Source organism: Spermophilus citellus (genome assembly GCF_964194105.1).
Source record: "Spermophilus citellus genome assembly, contig: SCAFFOLD_58, whole genome shotgun sequence".
NCBI classification, from domain to species: Eukaryota; Metazoa; Chordata; class Mammalia; order Rodentia; family Sciuridae; genus Spermophilus; species Spermophilus citellus.
In genome coordinates, this window is record NW_027672891.1 from 518,246 (window position 1) to 533,740 (window position 15,495).

Genomic DNA, 15,495 nt, shown 5'->3' on the forward strand with positions numbered 1-15,495 from the left:
GAGAAATTTCACAACTTGTTCAAGACGACACAGCTAGCAATTGGCACAGCTAGCATTCAAATCCAGAGGGTATGACTCTCAAACTTGTATTTCTAATCATATCTGGACTTAGGGTTTCACTTTTCTCCATGACATCTGGGACAGACTATGCAGAGTACAGAATGGGCCCTGGAGTCAGCAGAGGTGGCCCAGATCCCAGGTTGCCATCTAGTAGCTCTGTGGTATTAGACAAGTTACTAACTTTCCTGAATCTCAGTGTATGCATCTAAAGATTCTATTACTACCTGGCAGAGTGGGTGGTGGGATGCATTAATATTCCTTTACTTGTACCATCTTTCTGCAAAGAGAAAGGAGTCAAAATTGCCTAGAAGTCAAGCCTGAAATTATCAAAGCTACATCAAACATGTTTGAAAGAAAAGAAAGGAGACCTAAATCTCTACTTATTTCCGTCAAAAATACGTAACAAATATCTAGTGTGTGCCACTAGTCTTGATGTGAGCTGGAGACGGGGGTAGGGGTGGGGGTGGGGGGAGAGGGGTCTGAGGGAGGCAGCCAGTAGGGCAGTTTTGCTGTTAGATCAGCCCGGGTCCATGGTTTGACCATAATCCTCAAACATCTGCTTCCTTGAATGAGGAAAAGTGATCCTGATGACACGTGGCCTGCTCTAAAGAATTGGTAACCACCAGGACGGCTAGTGACCGGTCCTGGCTACTTCGGGAAGGCACCGTCCAGTTGAGCTGGGTCTGCGCTGGGGCTCAGGGTCGAGAGTGGCAAGCCGGGTGTCTTTTCCTCGGTCGGAACCGTTCTCCCGGGGCCGAGTCCCTGCCCAGACTCGGAACGCGAAGCCCAAGGGCCGGAAGCACGCACTGCCGCGCCCGCGGTGTCAGTAGGGAGGGAGGGAGCGAGTGAGCCGAGCCACGGAGGACAGGCGAAGATGGTGGCCTTCTCCGGTGCGTTGGTGGGAGCTGGGGGTCGTGTGGGCGGCTCGCTGCACGCCTCGGCCCCGCGGCGGCTGGGGAGGAGCTTTAGGGACTGCAGGGCGCAGTCCGCTGCAGCCCCCGGGGCCCTGCGCTGCTGGGTCAGTGGCGGCCGCCGAGAGGCCGGTCCGCGCGGCCCCGCTTCGGGGAGGGCATTTCTCGCCAGGTGCTGCCGGGGACGGCACTGCCCCTGCTCCTTCTCAAGCTTCTTTCTCTGGTCACCTCGGCTTTCCTGCCAGTCCGCGCGAGGCGGCGGCAACCAGGCGGCGGCGTTGTGCCAGCTGCTAGCTGATGGCCAGGTTCCTGCCCCTTTGACGTGGCCCTGGCGCTTTGCGACTCAGGTTTTGCCCGCATCGTTTCAGGTTTTGGCCGGGCCTAGAAGCAACTGGGCGTGGGGAGGAGTCATTGGGACAAGTGACGATCTTGCTTCCATTCAGTTGTTTTCAGGCCTTTCGAAGTTAAAAAAAAAAAACCCACACAAGGATAAACCTGCACTTCTATTTGTTGTTAAGGACACTGTATCAATATTAACATTAAATGTCGAAGCCAGAGGGAAAGCATTTTCACTCATGTTTAAGTTAGCCCAACGTAAAATTTGAAAATTAATTGTTAATTTATTCGCCCATGATACGCCATTATTCCAAACAGGATTTGATTTGGCTTATTGAACCCAGTAGTTGGGGTGGAGGGTTAATGGAAATTGAACCCAGGGGTCCCCCACTTCGGAGCCACATACTCAGTCTTTTTTATTTGTACTTATTTTATTTAAAAAAAAAAAGATTTATTTTTTAGTTGTAATTGGACGCAATAACTTTATTTTATTTATTTATTTATATGTGGTGCTGAGGATCGAACCCAGGGCCTTGCACTGGCTAAGCAAGCGCTCTACTGCTGAGCCACAACCCCAACCCCTTATTTTTTTATTTTTAGAGCTGCTCGCTTACTTGCCCAGACTGGCCTTAAATTTGACATTCTCCTTTCTTGGCCTTCTGAGTAGTTGGGATTACAGACAGGCCTGTACGCACTGGGCTGGGCTTCTCCCTTCCTTTATCATTCTCCTTTTTTGCAACTACAGTTTTATAAAGCTATAATTAGCCTTAAGCATACTAAATACGATAAATTTATATAGTAATAAATTGTTAGGCCTACTTTTAATGTTTTAACCCATTAAAATGACATCAGATGTCACATATTGTATAATTTTCAGTTTTCTCCTGTGAGAATATTAGGAATTCCAAATCTCTAGTCATGTGAGAAATTTCAGATCACCAAAATTACACCTAATTAGAGTCCTGGGGAAATCTACTTAGGGTGATTGCTGTTTTTCTTTTCCTAATTCTCAACCTAACATAGTTTTGGAGCCAAGATCTGTCTGTAGAGAAGTTCTAGTTTTTTGTTTATAAAATGCATGTCTTTGTAAGTTATGCACAGATTTCAGTAATGTTGGGGCAGAGAACTGGGAGAAGAGACTGAAATGATGAAATAAAGGCAAAAATAGGATTAAATAACATGAATATTCTTCTTTTTCCTGTAACTGTTAAAAGTGCTCAAAGAAAACATGCAGAGCTATGACCAGAATGGGACAAGAAATTGTCTGGGACTTGCTGAAAGCAGTGTGTGGTTGCTTTTTCCAGTATTATTGTTTTGCAAGCAGCTTAAGCTTGTGTATATGGCATATTTAAGACCATCACTTCCTTTTTTGAAGCAGTTTGTATTTTAAGAGCAAGAATATAACTGAACTCTAAAGTGGGTAATGCTTAGAAAGATCATCCCTTTAGAGCTTAATTAGCTTCTCTATCTGGATTTTCCTGGGGAGATTTAAAGTTGTGACAGCCTTCTTTTTGAAAATGATGAATCTGTTCACCTGATACAAAATAAAAGTTGCTTTTATAAAGATATATATTTTAAGATTAGCTATATGCTTTTTCAAAAACTGACAAGAATTACAAAATTTTAAAATTTTGTAATTTCTGGGGCTTGGTAAAGTTTAACTTTTATTCATTTTTATAGTGGTGTATACTTTTGTAATAACAGCAACAAAAGTGCTTTTTATAAATTCAGACTTAAAAATCCCTTCTCCATCTGGAAGGAAAATTGAAGTAATCCAGCTGACTACTCCTTTTATTTATTTATCTTTAAACATTTTCTTTTTTAAGAGAGAGGGAGGGAGGGAGGGAGGGGGAGAGAGAGAGAGAGTGAGAGAGAGAGAGAGAATTTTCATATTTATTTTTTAGTTATTGGCAGACACAACATCTTTGTTTTGTATGTGGTGCTGAGGATCGAACCCGGGCCACACGCATGCCAGGCGAGTGCACTACCGCTTGAGCCACATCCCCAGCCCAGACTACTCCTTTTAAACTTGAGAAAGTTTACTAAAGAAATGATGAAAGGAGAAAACTTAATTGGGAATAGCTTAATCTATTCATTTTGGACTTGCCTTGGTATAGAATTATTTAAATATTTGCAGAGTTAAGAACAGAACTGATCATTTCCAGTTGCCCAAAAGTTGCCACCATTGTCAGCTCCCTCTTCAGTTAACCAGAATTTTGATTATGGCTGCCAATACATGTGGGCTGTTCATTTTTCTCAGATCCTTGAGGGTATTCAAATGGTACTGGAATAGGCAAGGTACCTAACTGCCATATCACTTAATGAAGCAACTGAGATGCTGGTTTAGAACCCTAACTGGCAGATTTTTCACTAGTCTTCTCGGAGGTAAACAGCACTGTGAGTACTATGTGCCAGGTGCATTACATTATTATCACTAATCTTCCTATATTCATACCTACAAGGTAAGTCATATAAGCCTCATTTTCTGTGAAGAAAACAGATTATGGCTTTGCTCAAGGTCACTTACTGGTAACTACAAGCTTGAATTTGAACTCAAGTGTGTCTCCAAAACTTGGACATTGGACATTTCTCAGCAGTTGCTATACTTAGTGGGTCTGATATCAATGAGCCATGCTTTAAAGTCTACCCAGTTCTGTGAAAGGAATCTTAAGAGCAATATGATTTATGATAAGTTTAGTTGTATGGATTTTAAAATTACTTTTTATTTTCAGAGATGGGTGTTATGCCTGAGATTGCACAAGCTGTGGAAGAGATGGATTGGCTGTAAGTACATAGAATCTAAATGCATGGTAACAAGAGTGTTTTATCATTTAAACATTTAGTGACTTTATCAAATATTTTTTTATTCTAGTTGTAAAGTGACACATGGTTTTTCTGGTGATTCTTTCAATTATGTTTCCTTTTTTAACTTGGGCATAATTCTAGCTGAAAAAAATGGTAGCATTTACCAATAAAATGATTTAGTTAGCTTAGGTAGGTGATTTTCTTTTTTTTTAACTAAATTTCTTCACTTGTTATTCTTTTAGCCTCCCAACTGATATCCAAGCTGAATCCATCCCATTGATCCTAGGAGGAGGGGATGTACTTATGGTATGTTTAAATATGATTGTAAAGGGGTGTATTTGTATTGTTTGTGTAGCCCGATTTAAGAATTCCATAGGCTTAAGAATGATATTTTTACCAAATTAATTTTATTCATTTACCAACACTTATGATACATATGCCATCCAAGTATTGAGTAGAAGCTATGGGGGCACAAGGGAAGAAAGATACAATCTTGGTTCTTGAAAAGTTTAAACCAAGTAGGGGTAGGAAGACGTGCAGAAGTAAATGTCATATGAGAGAGTGGGACACCTACTTAGGAGATGCATAGTACTACAGGGTTCAAGTGGAAGTCAATTTGTCCTTTGGCTTGAGGAATCACAAGGGACTGTTTGGAGAAAGGGAAGATTGAAGAGAAAAGCTCCAAGAAAACCAGTAGGTGGGAGAAGGGGGGATGTGATCCTGGAGTAGTTCAGGTAGATGGGAGCATAAAATACATATTCCTGGGTGGGAGGTGTAGCTTGGTAAAATAGGAAATAATATTGTGGGTTGAATTTTTTGGACTTTTGCTCTAGTGTCTTGTTAAAGAATTTGGACATTTTTTGAAAGTGGAAAGTGTGTTAAATAGGTGTGGTACATTGTCAGAATTAGGTTTCTGAGAAGCCTGCTTTGGACGCAGATTGTAATATTGCTCTGTGGGGTTAGATACTATTAGGACATTGTCATAATAATCAGATTAGAATGATGAAGGCTTCAGTTGGATTGGTGGCAATGCAAAGGAAAGAAAGATCAGATTCTTAAGGAATTGAATTAGCAATAGTTAAAGTTGTCTGGGGGAAGTCTGGGTAATCTTGAAGTACTGTGAAAATAAAGGCAGCTAGTTAAGTGTTAAAGAGTTCTACATGGTTTCATTTTAATTTCATCTATGTAATTGACAGTTTTATGTAAATCAATTTTTTCCCCCAATTCAGGCTGCAGAAACAGGAAGTGGAAAAACTGGTGTAAGTAATACATTTAAATTAACATTTCAATTTAATTAAGAGCTGAATTTTAAAGTGTCTTTGAACCATAGTGTTATTTTGAAATATTTACTAAAACAACCACCTCCAAGGCTGGGATTGTGGCTTAGTGGTAGACTGCTTGCCTAGCATGTGTGATGCACTGGGTTTGATTCTCAGATAAATAAGTAAAATAAAGGTCCATCAGCAACTGAAAAAATATTAAACAAACCCCCAAACAACCATTTTCAAACTGTAAGCAATTGATGGCTTTCCATTGAGTAATGTCTTTGTTGTCAACAAACTGAACATCTACAAGAGTATGGCTTTAAGAATATAGATTTAAGCTTGGCTTGGGAATTGTGGTATCTTTAGTGTTTACACTCATTTCAGAATTTTAATGCAGTGGTTTAGTGATAAAGAAATGTTTTACAGTTGGCCTCGTCTAGAGAAACCATTTGTTAGACTTGATGATACTTTTTAGTTTAGGTTTGTTCTGAAGGGCCTTACTGTTTATGTTTTGGGTTATCAGCTGCCTTCTGCTTTGTTCATTCAATAACTCCCTGTTATCTTACTGGTGTTTTGGGTTTGGTCAAATGAAATTAGAGCAGCAATCTGGAATGCATGTAATTATTCAATGTGTATGTATAACCTTTGTCATTCATATTGATAATTAACTTATTAATACCTGACACTAATAAAAAAAAAACTTTGTTTCTTTGATAGGCTTTCAGTATTCCAGTTATACAGATAGTTTATGAAACTCTGAAAGACCAACAAGAAGGGAAAAAAGGAAAAACAACAATTAAAACTGGTGCTTCGGGTAATTATTATAGATGGATGTTTTCTTTTGTGTAAATCATTAATTCTCATTCTGACATTTAGAAGTTTGAGGTTTGGTATGCCTTTTTATTACCAATACCTGCAGTGTAATATTGGAATTTGGTGTCCTGGAAAACAGGGATGCTAAGTGCCATTTAGAACCCACGTAGTGAAATATTGTCCCTTGTAAAATAAGAACAGTGTTTTCTTTGTGAAAACACTGGAAGTTTGGAAATTACATTTAGTTATCTTTGTGTCTTTTTTAACCTTTTAATTTTTTATGTCTAATATTAAAGATAAATTGGTACAACATTTTGCAAAGGAAATATTGAAGAAGGATTTTACAGATAATTTATAGAGTAGAAACCCATGATGGTGGGAAAAGAAGTGTGCTTTTTTTTTTTTTTTTGAGGTTGGAAGGAAGGAACCCAGAGAGTTAAAATGTAAAGTATAAATTTTATAGTCAATTTTTTTTTCAGTTCTGTTTCAGTTGGTTCTTTTATTAAGTTTATGATTCTTTCTGTGCCATGAACAATCCTACTTTTATTTTACATTATGTTGCTTTTGTTAAACACTTTTTAAACTCTGTTTTATTTTAGTTAATCTGTGGTTTTGTTATAATTTAACAAAACTTATATTTCAAAGTCACTTGTGTCATATTACAAAATAGGATTGTGACAAAATAGCAAGCTTAAGTAGAGTGAATGGGCATATCACATTTTCTTTTTGCTTGTTTGAAAATAACAATGTTATATAGTTCATAGAATTCATTTATAATTGAATTGTGAAATAGAAAATGGGTATAACTATTTAGACTATTGGTTTATTATAAAATAGTTTCAGAATTTGTCATAACTGTATGTCATCTTTTATTTGAGATGATTATAAAAGAGAATTCTTCTAAAGCAGGACAATTAGAATGGTGATGTTTTGAAAAAAATCATGTCCTCTGAGAAATAAAAAAGATATAGAAATATGGAGAAGTACAAAAGGAGATAGGGTAATTGTCAACTTGTGGAGGAGATCTGCAGAGAAAATAATTCTAGAAAGTAGGACTAGGACCAGTTCAAAATAATCTGCATGATTTCTGTTTAACTTAAGTACTTCCCAATACCTAGATTGAGCCAACAATGGAGGAGAGAACCTCCAGAAAGATAGTTCTCCATTAGTCCAAGTATTTAAACCAATGATGGAAATCTTTTTTTTAAGCTCTTGATGGACACAATATCTTTATTTTTATTTATTTTTATGTGGTGCTGAGTATAAACCAAGTACCTCATGCATGCAAGGCAAGCACTCTACCACCGAACTACAACCCCAGCCCCATGATGGATATCTTTTGATCAGAAATGATCTAGAAAGGATTTCTACCTTGGGCAGGAAGTTGGACTAGAAAATAAGGTTCTCCTTAGCTATCATAATTCTTTATTCATAGACTATTAAAATATTTTAGAAAAGGAAAATTTCAATCCCCAAAAAACAAAAATGTGTGACTTTTTAATATGACTGAATTAAGATAAAGGTCTTGCTTTTCCTTTAATAATAATAGAAGTATAATTATTAGACTCTGAAATACAGGCCAGTTATTGATATTATGATTGAAGTCAGCATGCTTATTTACCTAAATTTCATTTTACCAACCATCTAAGTAGGAGTGAGGACAAAGATCAAAGTCACCTAATAAAAAGTGCACTTAATCAAGTAAGAAAATAAGAATTTAATCCTAGATAAGCCAGTGATTACTATCTTTGACATGTTTTGATTTTCAACAAAAAAGCTCTAGCTTTATATATATATTCTAAATAATGTGTGTGACCATATTGAATCCTGAGGAATTAAGATATCATGTAAAATATAGCATATGTGCTTTGTTTTTTTTATAGAGTATTTTTAATGTCATACATTTCTGGGTAACTTTTCTTATTGTAATTGGTTTAGTGCTCAACAAATGGCAAATGAATCCATATGACAGAGGATCTGCTTTTGGTAAGTAGACAGATTTTACCTGCTCCTCTGTAATTCAGAAACTTTCTTTTGAAAAATATGTGAGACTATTAAGAAAATTATGAAAAAGTCTAATAAATGATCTAATTTACCAGATATTGGAAAACAGTTACTACAATTAAGCAGTATAATACTGAAATAGGACTAGACAGCAGAATGTAATGGAAATAAATCTCAGTTAATATGCAAGGAAAAAAATAGTGTTTCATTTCAGTGAGAAAAAAGGATTTATTCAGTGAAGCCTGCTGGCACAATTGATGATCCATCTGGAACAAGATAAAATTGACTTCTGTTTCATATCAGAATTAGAAATAAATTCTATATGTGTTTAAGATTTAAATTGTGTGTGTGTGTGTGTGTGTGTAATCATATATAAGTGTAGAAAATCACATACATAATTTACTGGTGAAACATTATTAACCCAAATAGGAATCTCAGAAATTATAAAAGAAAACATAGGTGTAGTTGTATAGTTTTTTTTTTTTAATGTGAAGAAGATATCATAAAAAGGTAGTAGACAAGTAATAGATACAGAATACATGGAATGTTGATGAAAGATGAGGAATCATTATAAATTAATAAAGGTTCATTGTGTAGCTAGCAGATAAAGTTTTATCAATTTTGGTAAGAAAGACACAAGCAATAAGAAAAATTTGCAGAGGGATATAAAATTAACACCCATAAATCAATTACGTTCCTATACATCAGTAATGAATCAACTGAAAGAGAAATTAGGAAAACTATCCCATTCATAATAGTCTGAAACTGAATAAAATATTTGGGAATCTGTCTAACAAAAGAGGTGAAAGACCTCTACAATGAAAACTATAGAATACTCAAGAAGGAAATTGAACAAGACTTTAGAAGATGGAAGGATCTCCCATGTTCTTGGGTAGGCAGATTTAATACTGTTAAAATGTCCATACTACCAAAAGCACTCTACAGATTTAATGCAATTTCTATTAAAATTCCAATGACGTTCTTCATAGACATAGAAAAAGCAGTTATGAAATTAATTGGAAAAATAGGCCCAGAATAACCAAAGCAATCCTCAGCAAGAAAAGTGAAACAGGAGGCATCACAATACCAGAGCTACAGTAAGAAAAACGGCATGATATTGGCACCAAAACAGACATGAAGATCAGTGCTTCAGAATAGAAAATGTAGAGACAAACCCACATAAATACAGTATCTCATACTAGACAAAGGTGCCGTAAACATACATTGGAGAAAAGATAGCCTCTTCAACAAATGGTGCTAGGAAAACTGGAAATCCATGTGTAGCAAAATTAAATTAAACCCCTATCTCTCACGCTACATAAAACTCAACTCAAAATGGATCAAGGACCTACACATTAGACCTGCACTATAAGAAAAAGTGAGTCCAAATCTCTTATCATGTCGCATGAGGAACTGAATTCTTCAATAAGACTCCTAAAGTACAAGAAGTAAAATCAAGAATCAATAGATGGGGTGGTATCAAACTACAAAGCTTTTTCACTGTAAAGGAAACAATTAAGAACATGAAGATTGGGGTAAAAATGGGAGTTCATAACCCACTTGAATCTAATGTATGAAATATGATATGTCAAGAGCTTTGTAATGTTTTGAACAACCAATAAAAAAAAAATTAAAAAAAAAAACTTGTTCCAAACAATAAAAAAAAAGAACGTGAAGAGAGAGCCTATAGAATGGGAGAAAATCTTTGACACCTGTACGTAGAGCATTAATTTGCAGGATATATAAAGAACTCAAAAAACTTAACACCAAAACAATAAATAACCCAATCAATAAGTGGGCAAAGGAACTGAAAAGACACAGAAGAAGAAATACAGTCAATCAATTAATATATGAAAAAATGTTCAACATCTCTAGCAATTAGAGGAATGCAAATTAAAACTAAGCACTGAGATTTCATCTCCAGTCGGAATGGTAAGTATCAAGAATTTAAGTAACAATGTTGGCAAGGATGTGGGGGAAAATGTGCACTCATACATTGCTGGTGGGGCTGCAAATTGGTATCACCACTCTGGAAAGCAATATGGCGATTCCTCGGAAAACTTGGAATGGAACCACCATTTGACCCAGTTATCCCACTTCTTGGTTTATACCCAAAGGACTTATAATCAGCACATCAGTGACACGGCCACATCAATATTTGTACTAGCTCAATTCACAATAGCTAAGTTATGGAACCAATCTAGGTACCCTTCAACAGATGGATGGATAAAGAAAATGTGAATAAAGGGAAGGAATGGGGATGGATGGAATGGGAATAGGAAAGAGTAGAATGAATGTGACATTACTTTCCTATGTTCATAACATGAATACACTACCAGTGTAACTCCACATCCCATACAACCGAAAGAATGGGAAGTTATAGTTCACAAATGTATAATATGTCAAAATACATTCTACTGTCATAACTAAAACCATAAAAAGTTAAAAAAGAAATCTGCAGAAGATATTAATAGACAGCAAAGCAAAACATTCAAATGTTCAATAAATATTCAAATTATCAGACGTACAGGTAGTAGAGAAATGGAAATAAAATTCAAAAGGATGACTAACCTATGAATTATTGTGTCTGGAAAGCAGTATGGCCTTACCTACAAAAATTAAAGATATATATATATATATTTTTTTATTCTTATTAGAATAAAAGTACTGTTATGCAAACATAATTGTATAAAGCTATTTGTTGAACCACTATTTGTAATGGGAAGAAAACTGAAAACCTGTCAACAAAGTAAATGCTATTGCTAGGAGAGCAGTTATCAAACATTAGTGTATATCCTAGGACTATTGTGCAACCATTACAAAGAATGAGTCAGAATCTCGAGTTGGGGAGTGTTCATCTGCTGTTGCTGACCATGAAAAGTAGGATGCAAGAAATGTAAGATGGACATGATGAGGAATCATGCCAAAACAGCCCACCCCCAAAACCAAAAACTGCTAATTTTTATCACACACCATTTATATGAAATTTTTTATCTGTATGTTACATAAAGAATTTTAAGGGATGGGGTTGTGGCTCAGTGGTAGAGCACTTGCCTAGCATGTGTGAGGCACTGGGTTCGAGTCTCAGCATCACATATAAATAAATAAAGGTCCATTGACAACTAAAAATATAGTTTTAAATATAAAAATTTTAAGGAGATATATATCATTGCTAGAGGACTTTTTTAAAAGTTCAGAGTTTTGTATAACTCGTTATCGTATCATGAGTAAGCATTTGTACTTTGAATAATTTAATCTTTTGAAAAGGGAAGTAAGATATGTGATGAAGTGGTTTCTTAAAAAATTTGTTCTCCAGCAGCTGGGCATGGTGGCGCATGCCTGTAATCCCATCAGCTTGGGAGGCTGAGGCAGGAGGATTGCAAGTTCAAAGCCAGCCTCAGAAACTTAGCAAGGCCCTGTCTCAAAATTTAAAAAAAAGAAAAATAAGAAGGTTTGGGGTTGTGGCTCCGTGAGTGGTTAAGTGCCCTGAGTTCAATCTCTAATACAAAAAAAAAAAATGAAGAAGCAAAAAATATATTTGTTCTACATTCAGGTACTAAATATGAGTTGCTGACAAGAACCAGAGTAGCAGCTATATTTTCTTTCTAGTATAGACAAAAACTAAATTTTTGCTTGACTTCAGTAAGCATTTACTATGTGGACATCACAGTGACCAACTGTGGTATATAATATAGAACCTTATCTTTTATTAGATATTTTAGCGTAACATACATGTTTATATGCTATTTCCTACTTTCCCACTATGATTTCTGGGTCCGTTATCTTTTAATATAGTGACCACTCAGGTTTAATGTCAGCATAAAATCAGGGCTAGAAATGATGGATGGGTACTGCATTATGCTTGAGTGCCAGTTTCTTTAAAGGACTGTAGAGAATGGTTGCCTAAACACATCTGCTGGTGATGCAAGTCAGGTTAGGGCCTTTCTAGATGTGTTGCTCTGAAATCTTTTCCTCTTTGACAGTGTAGAATCTAGCCCTCAACATAGCCAAAGATATCTGGGTGATGAGTAAGGGCAGTTAGTTTTAGGGAAAGTCCTGGCTATCACCCAGGAATCAACAAGTCTCAATTTTCTGGAACGTTGTAATACAAGTGAAAGAATTATTAGTCAAACTTAAGATATTTATTTCACAATGCATGATTTATAAAGCTTGTACTGACGAGTTTTTTCTCAAATCCAGCAATTGGGTCAGATGGTCTTTGTTGTCAAAGTAGAGAAGTGAAGGAATGGCACGGATGCAGAGCTACTAAAGGATTAATGAAAGGTATGCGAATGGCATTTTTACTTGTATAACCCTTTGAAACTCTATCAATGCATGAATTTCCCTAAAGTTACTTTAAATCAAGGATCTGAGATTTTTAATTGTAAAAAATGACTTTGAATTCTTCATTTGGTACATACACATTGTTGTTATGTAGTAAATGAGTCATATATGTGATTTACATAAATCTAAAATGTTTTGCCCTTATAGGGAAACATTACTATGAAGTCTCCTGTCATGACCAGGGGTTGTGCAGAGTTGGGTGGTCTAACATGCAGGCCTCCCTAGATCTAGGTAAGTGTCCCTAAAGTAAATGAATTGGTTGAGTTATTCATGGATTGTTAACATTTTATTATTTTGGGGAAACAAAATAATAGACTTAACTATAAAAGGTTTATATTTTAAAGTCCTAGAAATAGAATTTATGTGTACTTCACTCTGTTGCAAGAAAGATTTGAACTAAGCAATTCATATAACAGTACAAAATTAGGGGAAGTAAGATTAAGAATATGATTGGAGTCAGGGTGAAGTTAATATGCATGAATACATCCACACATACTGCTTAGATGCTCCACATTCTTGTTAAATTGTGTCTGAATTTCTTAGTGGCCAGAGCGAAGTGGGATGGAGTGGTGCATATGTCTGTTATGTCCAGTGGTCTCCACAGGCTAAGAGTGCTTCAGTTGTTCCCCAAATTCAGAAATTTGAGTGAAGAATTTCCTGTGGTTTGTTGAAATGAAGATATAAGATTACTTCTTGAACAGGGCTTTTAATTTCCTACTTACTCTTACTACATACTTAAGCTACTTTTAAATCTAGGTACAGACAAGTTTGGATTTGGCTTTAGTGGAACAGGAAAGAAATCCCATAACAAACAGTTTGATAATTATGGAGAGGTAAGTAAGCTATGCTGTTATTGATTTAAGCATAGCATTAGTGAGTTTTGTTGCATGCTTGATTAGTTATAACTGAAGGTATAGAAATTATTCTCAAACTCAAGTATATTTTCTATGTATTTTCCACAGAAATTTCAGATGTGGATTTCAATGAAGATATATTATAAAACTAGATAAATATGTAGTAATTATAACTTTTCTTTCATGCCATTTATTAACCCCTCCAAAATATATTACATAATTTCCTCTTTTTACCCATTCTGGTTTTGGCTTTGGCTCTTATATTGTTCCCGTTTCTTAGTTTTAGTTACGGTGATTCTAAATATAGTTGTTCTGGTGATCTTAATGTTAGTGAGCCTAAATATGTTGATTTTAAAAGGCTGTCAGGTGAGTCTGCCATTATATATGTGTAATTCTTTAATAGACATTTTTAATACCATGTAGACGTTATTTTGAAACACCAACATGCTTTTGATGCAGCTATATTTGAACTTTTAATGTCATTTAAGATATTGCTTTCTATTAATAACACTTCACTTTCTGGGTTTCTAGGAATTCACTATGCATGACACCATTGGATGTTACCTAGATATAGATAAAGGACATGTCAAATTCTCCAAAAATGGTAAGCTCTCTGTGGATTTTATTAGCAAAAAGGTATAATTCAATATTGTGAGGGTTTTTTTTTGCCTTAATCTTCTTACCCTGTATTTCAATTCTCTGTCTCTTCCACCCTGTCTTTAATTTGAACAAATATTTATTGAACATAGGCTATGTGTCAGGACCCCTGGTAAGAACTGGAGATAACTGCAGAAAATGGAATAGACAGACAAGGTTATGTCAGTAGAACTTGCATGTTAGTGAGAAGAGGCAAAGATGTGAGTGTTAGGTGGTAACAATTCTACGAGGGAGACTATAAAATAGGGGAAAGAAGTAGACAGTGGTAGCAGTCTGAAGATGTGTGCTTTTCTACAGGGTTGACAGAGAAGGTTTTGCTGATGATGTGACATAAGTAGAAGCCAGAGTTGGGTGGTGGGCTCTGCAGATAATCTTTTTTTTTCATTTTCTTGAAAATGCATAATTTCATTCTTCTTTTTTTCCCATATTATTTAGGTTTTAATTTGTTATATATGACAGCAGAATGCATTACAATTCATATTACACACATAGAGCACAATTTTTCATATCTGTGGTTGTACACAAAGTAAAGTCACAGCATTTGTGTCTTTATACACGTACTTAGGGTAATGATGTCCATCTCATTCCACCATCTTTCCTACGCCCATAACCTCTTCCTCTCCCTTCCCTTTTCCCTTTTCCCCTTTGCCCTATCTAGAGTTCATCTAATCCTTCATGTCATCCTTCCACCACCATGACATTATGTATCAGCATCCTTAAATCAGAGAAAACATTTGGTATTTGGTTTTTTGGGATTGGCTGACTTCACTTAGAATTATACTCTCCAGTTCCATCCATTACCTGCAGATGCCATGATTTTATTTCTTTTAATGCTGAATAATATTCCATTGGTATATATACCACATTTTCTTTATCTGTTCATCTACTATAGGGCCTCTAGGTTGGTTCCACAGTTTAGCTATTGTGAATTGTGCTACTATAAACATTGACGTGGCTGTGTCACTGTAGTATGCTGTTTTTAAGTCCTTTGGGTATAAACTGAGGAGTGGGATAGCTGGGTCAAATAGTGGTTCTATTCCCAGTTTTCTAAGGATTCTCCATGCTGCTTTTTATATTGGCTGCACCAATTTGCAGTTCCACCCGCAATGTACAAGTGTGCCTTTTTCCCCACATCCTTGCCAACACTTGTTGTTTGTATTTATAATAGCTGCCATTCTTCAGATAATCTTATAAGAGCATTTTAGGTAGAGGAAGCAGACCTGAAAGGCCTTGAGATGGAGTGTGCTCTAGGGACCTAAGAGTGAGTAGACCCATGTGTCTGAGCTTGCAGGAGGTGGTAGAATAGTGAGGGAGGCTATAATACAAACTTTGCTTTTTATTTTGAGTGAGAACTTTACTATGGTTTTAGGCATAGGAATGGCATTATCTTACTTTAGTTTAACAGTATTTGCTTCTGTGTTGAAAACAGACTGGGGGATGAGGAGT

The 15,495-nt window shown here is 36.1% G+C and overlaps 1 protein-coding gene across 2 annotated transcripts in view; it reads left to right on the forward strand.

Annotated features, from left to right (window-relative positions):
* The window catches only part of LOC308640431 (ATP-dependent RNA helicase DDX1-like), a 43,465-nt gene that overhangs the window by 17,482 nt on the left and 10,488 nt on the right, over positions 1 to 15,495 (forward strand). Inside the window, exons 1-10 of one of the 2 annotated variants that reach the window (XM_081312351.1) lie at positions 873 to 950; positions 4,040 to 4,091; positions 4,355 to 4,418; positions 5,342 to 5,371; positions 6,095 to 6,191; positions 8,129 to 8,176; positions 12,395 to 12,478; positions 12,686 to 12,769; positions 13,295 to 13,371; positions 13,924 to 13,996. In XM_081312351.1, the coding sequence (XP_081168477.1) occupies positions 935 to 950; positions 4,040 to 4,091; positions 4,355 to 4,418; positions 5,342 to 5,371; positions 6,095 to 6,191; positions 8,129 to 8,176; positions 12,395 to 12,478; positions 12,686 to 12,769; positions 13,295 to 13,371; positions 13,924 to 13,996 (625 nt within the window). In that variant the 5' untranslated portion in view covers positions 873 to 934. Of the gene's footprint in view, positions 1 to 872; positions 951 to 4,039; positions 4,092 to 4,354; positions 4,419 to 5,341; positions 5,372 to 6,094; positions 6,192 to 8,128; positions 8,177 to 12,394; positions 12,479 to 12,685; positions 12,770 to 13,294; positions 13,372 to 13,923; positions 13,997 to 15,495 lie in introns of those variants that run through there. The other variant, XM_081312352.1, reaches the window with a different exon arrangement.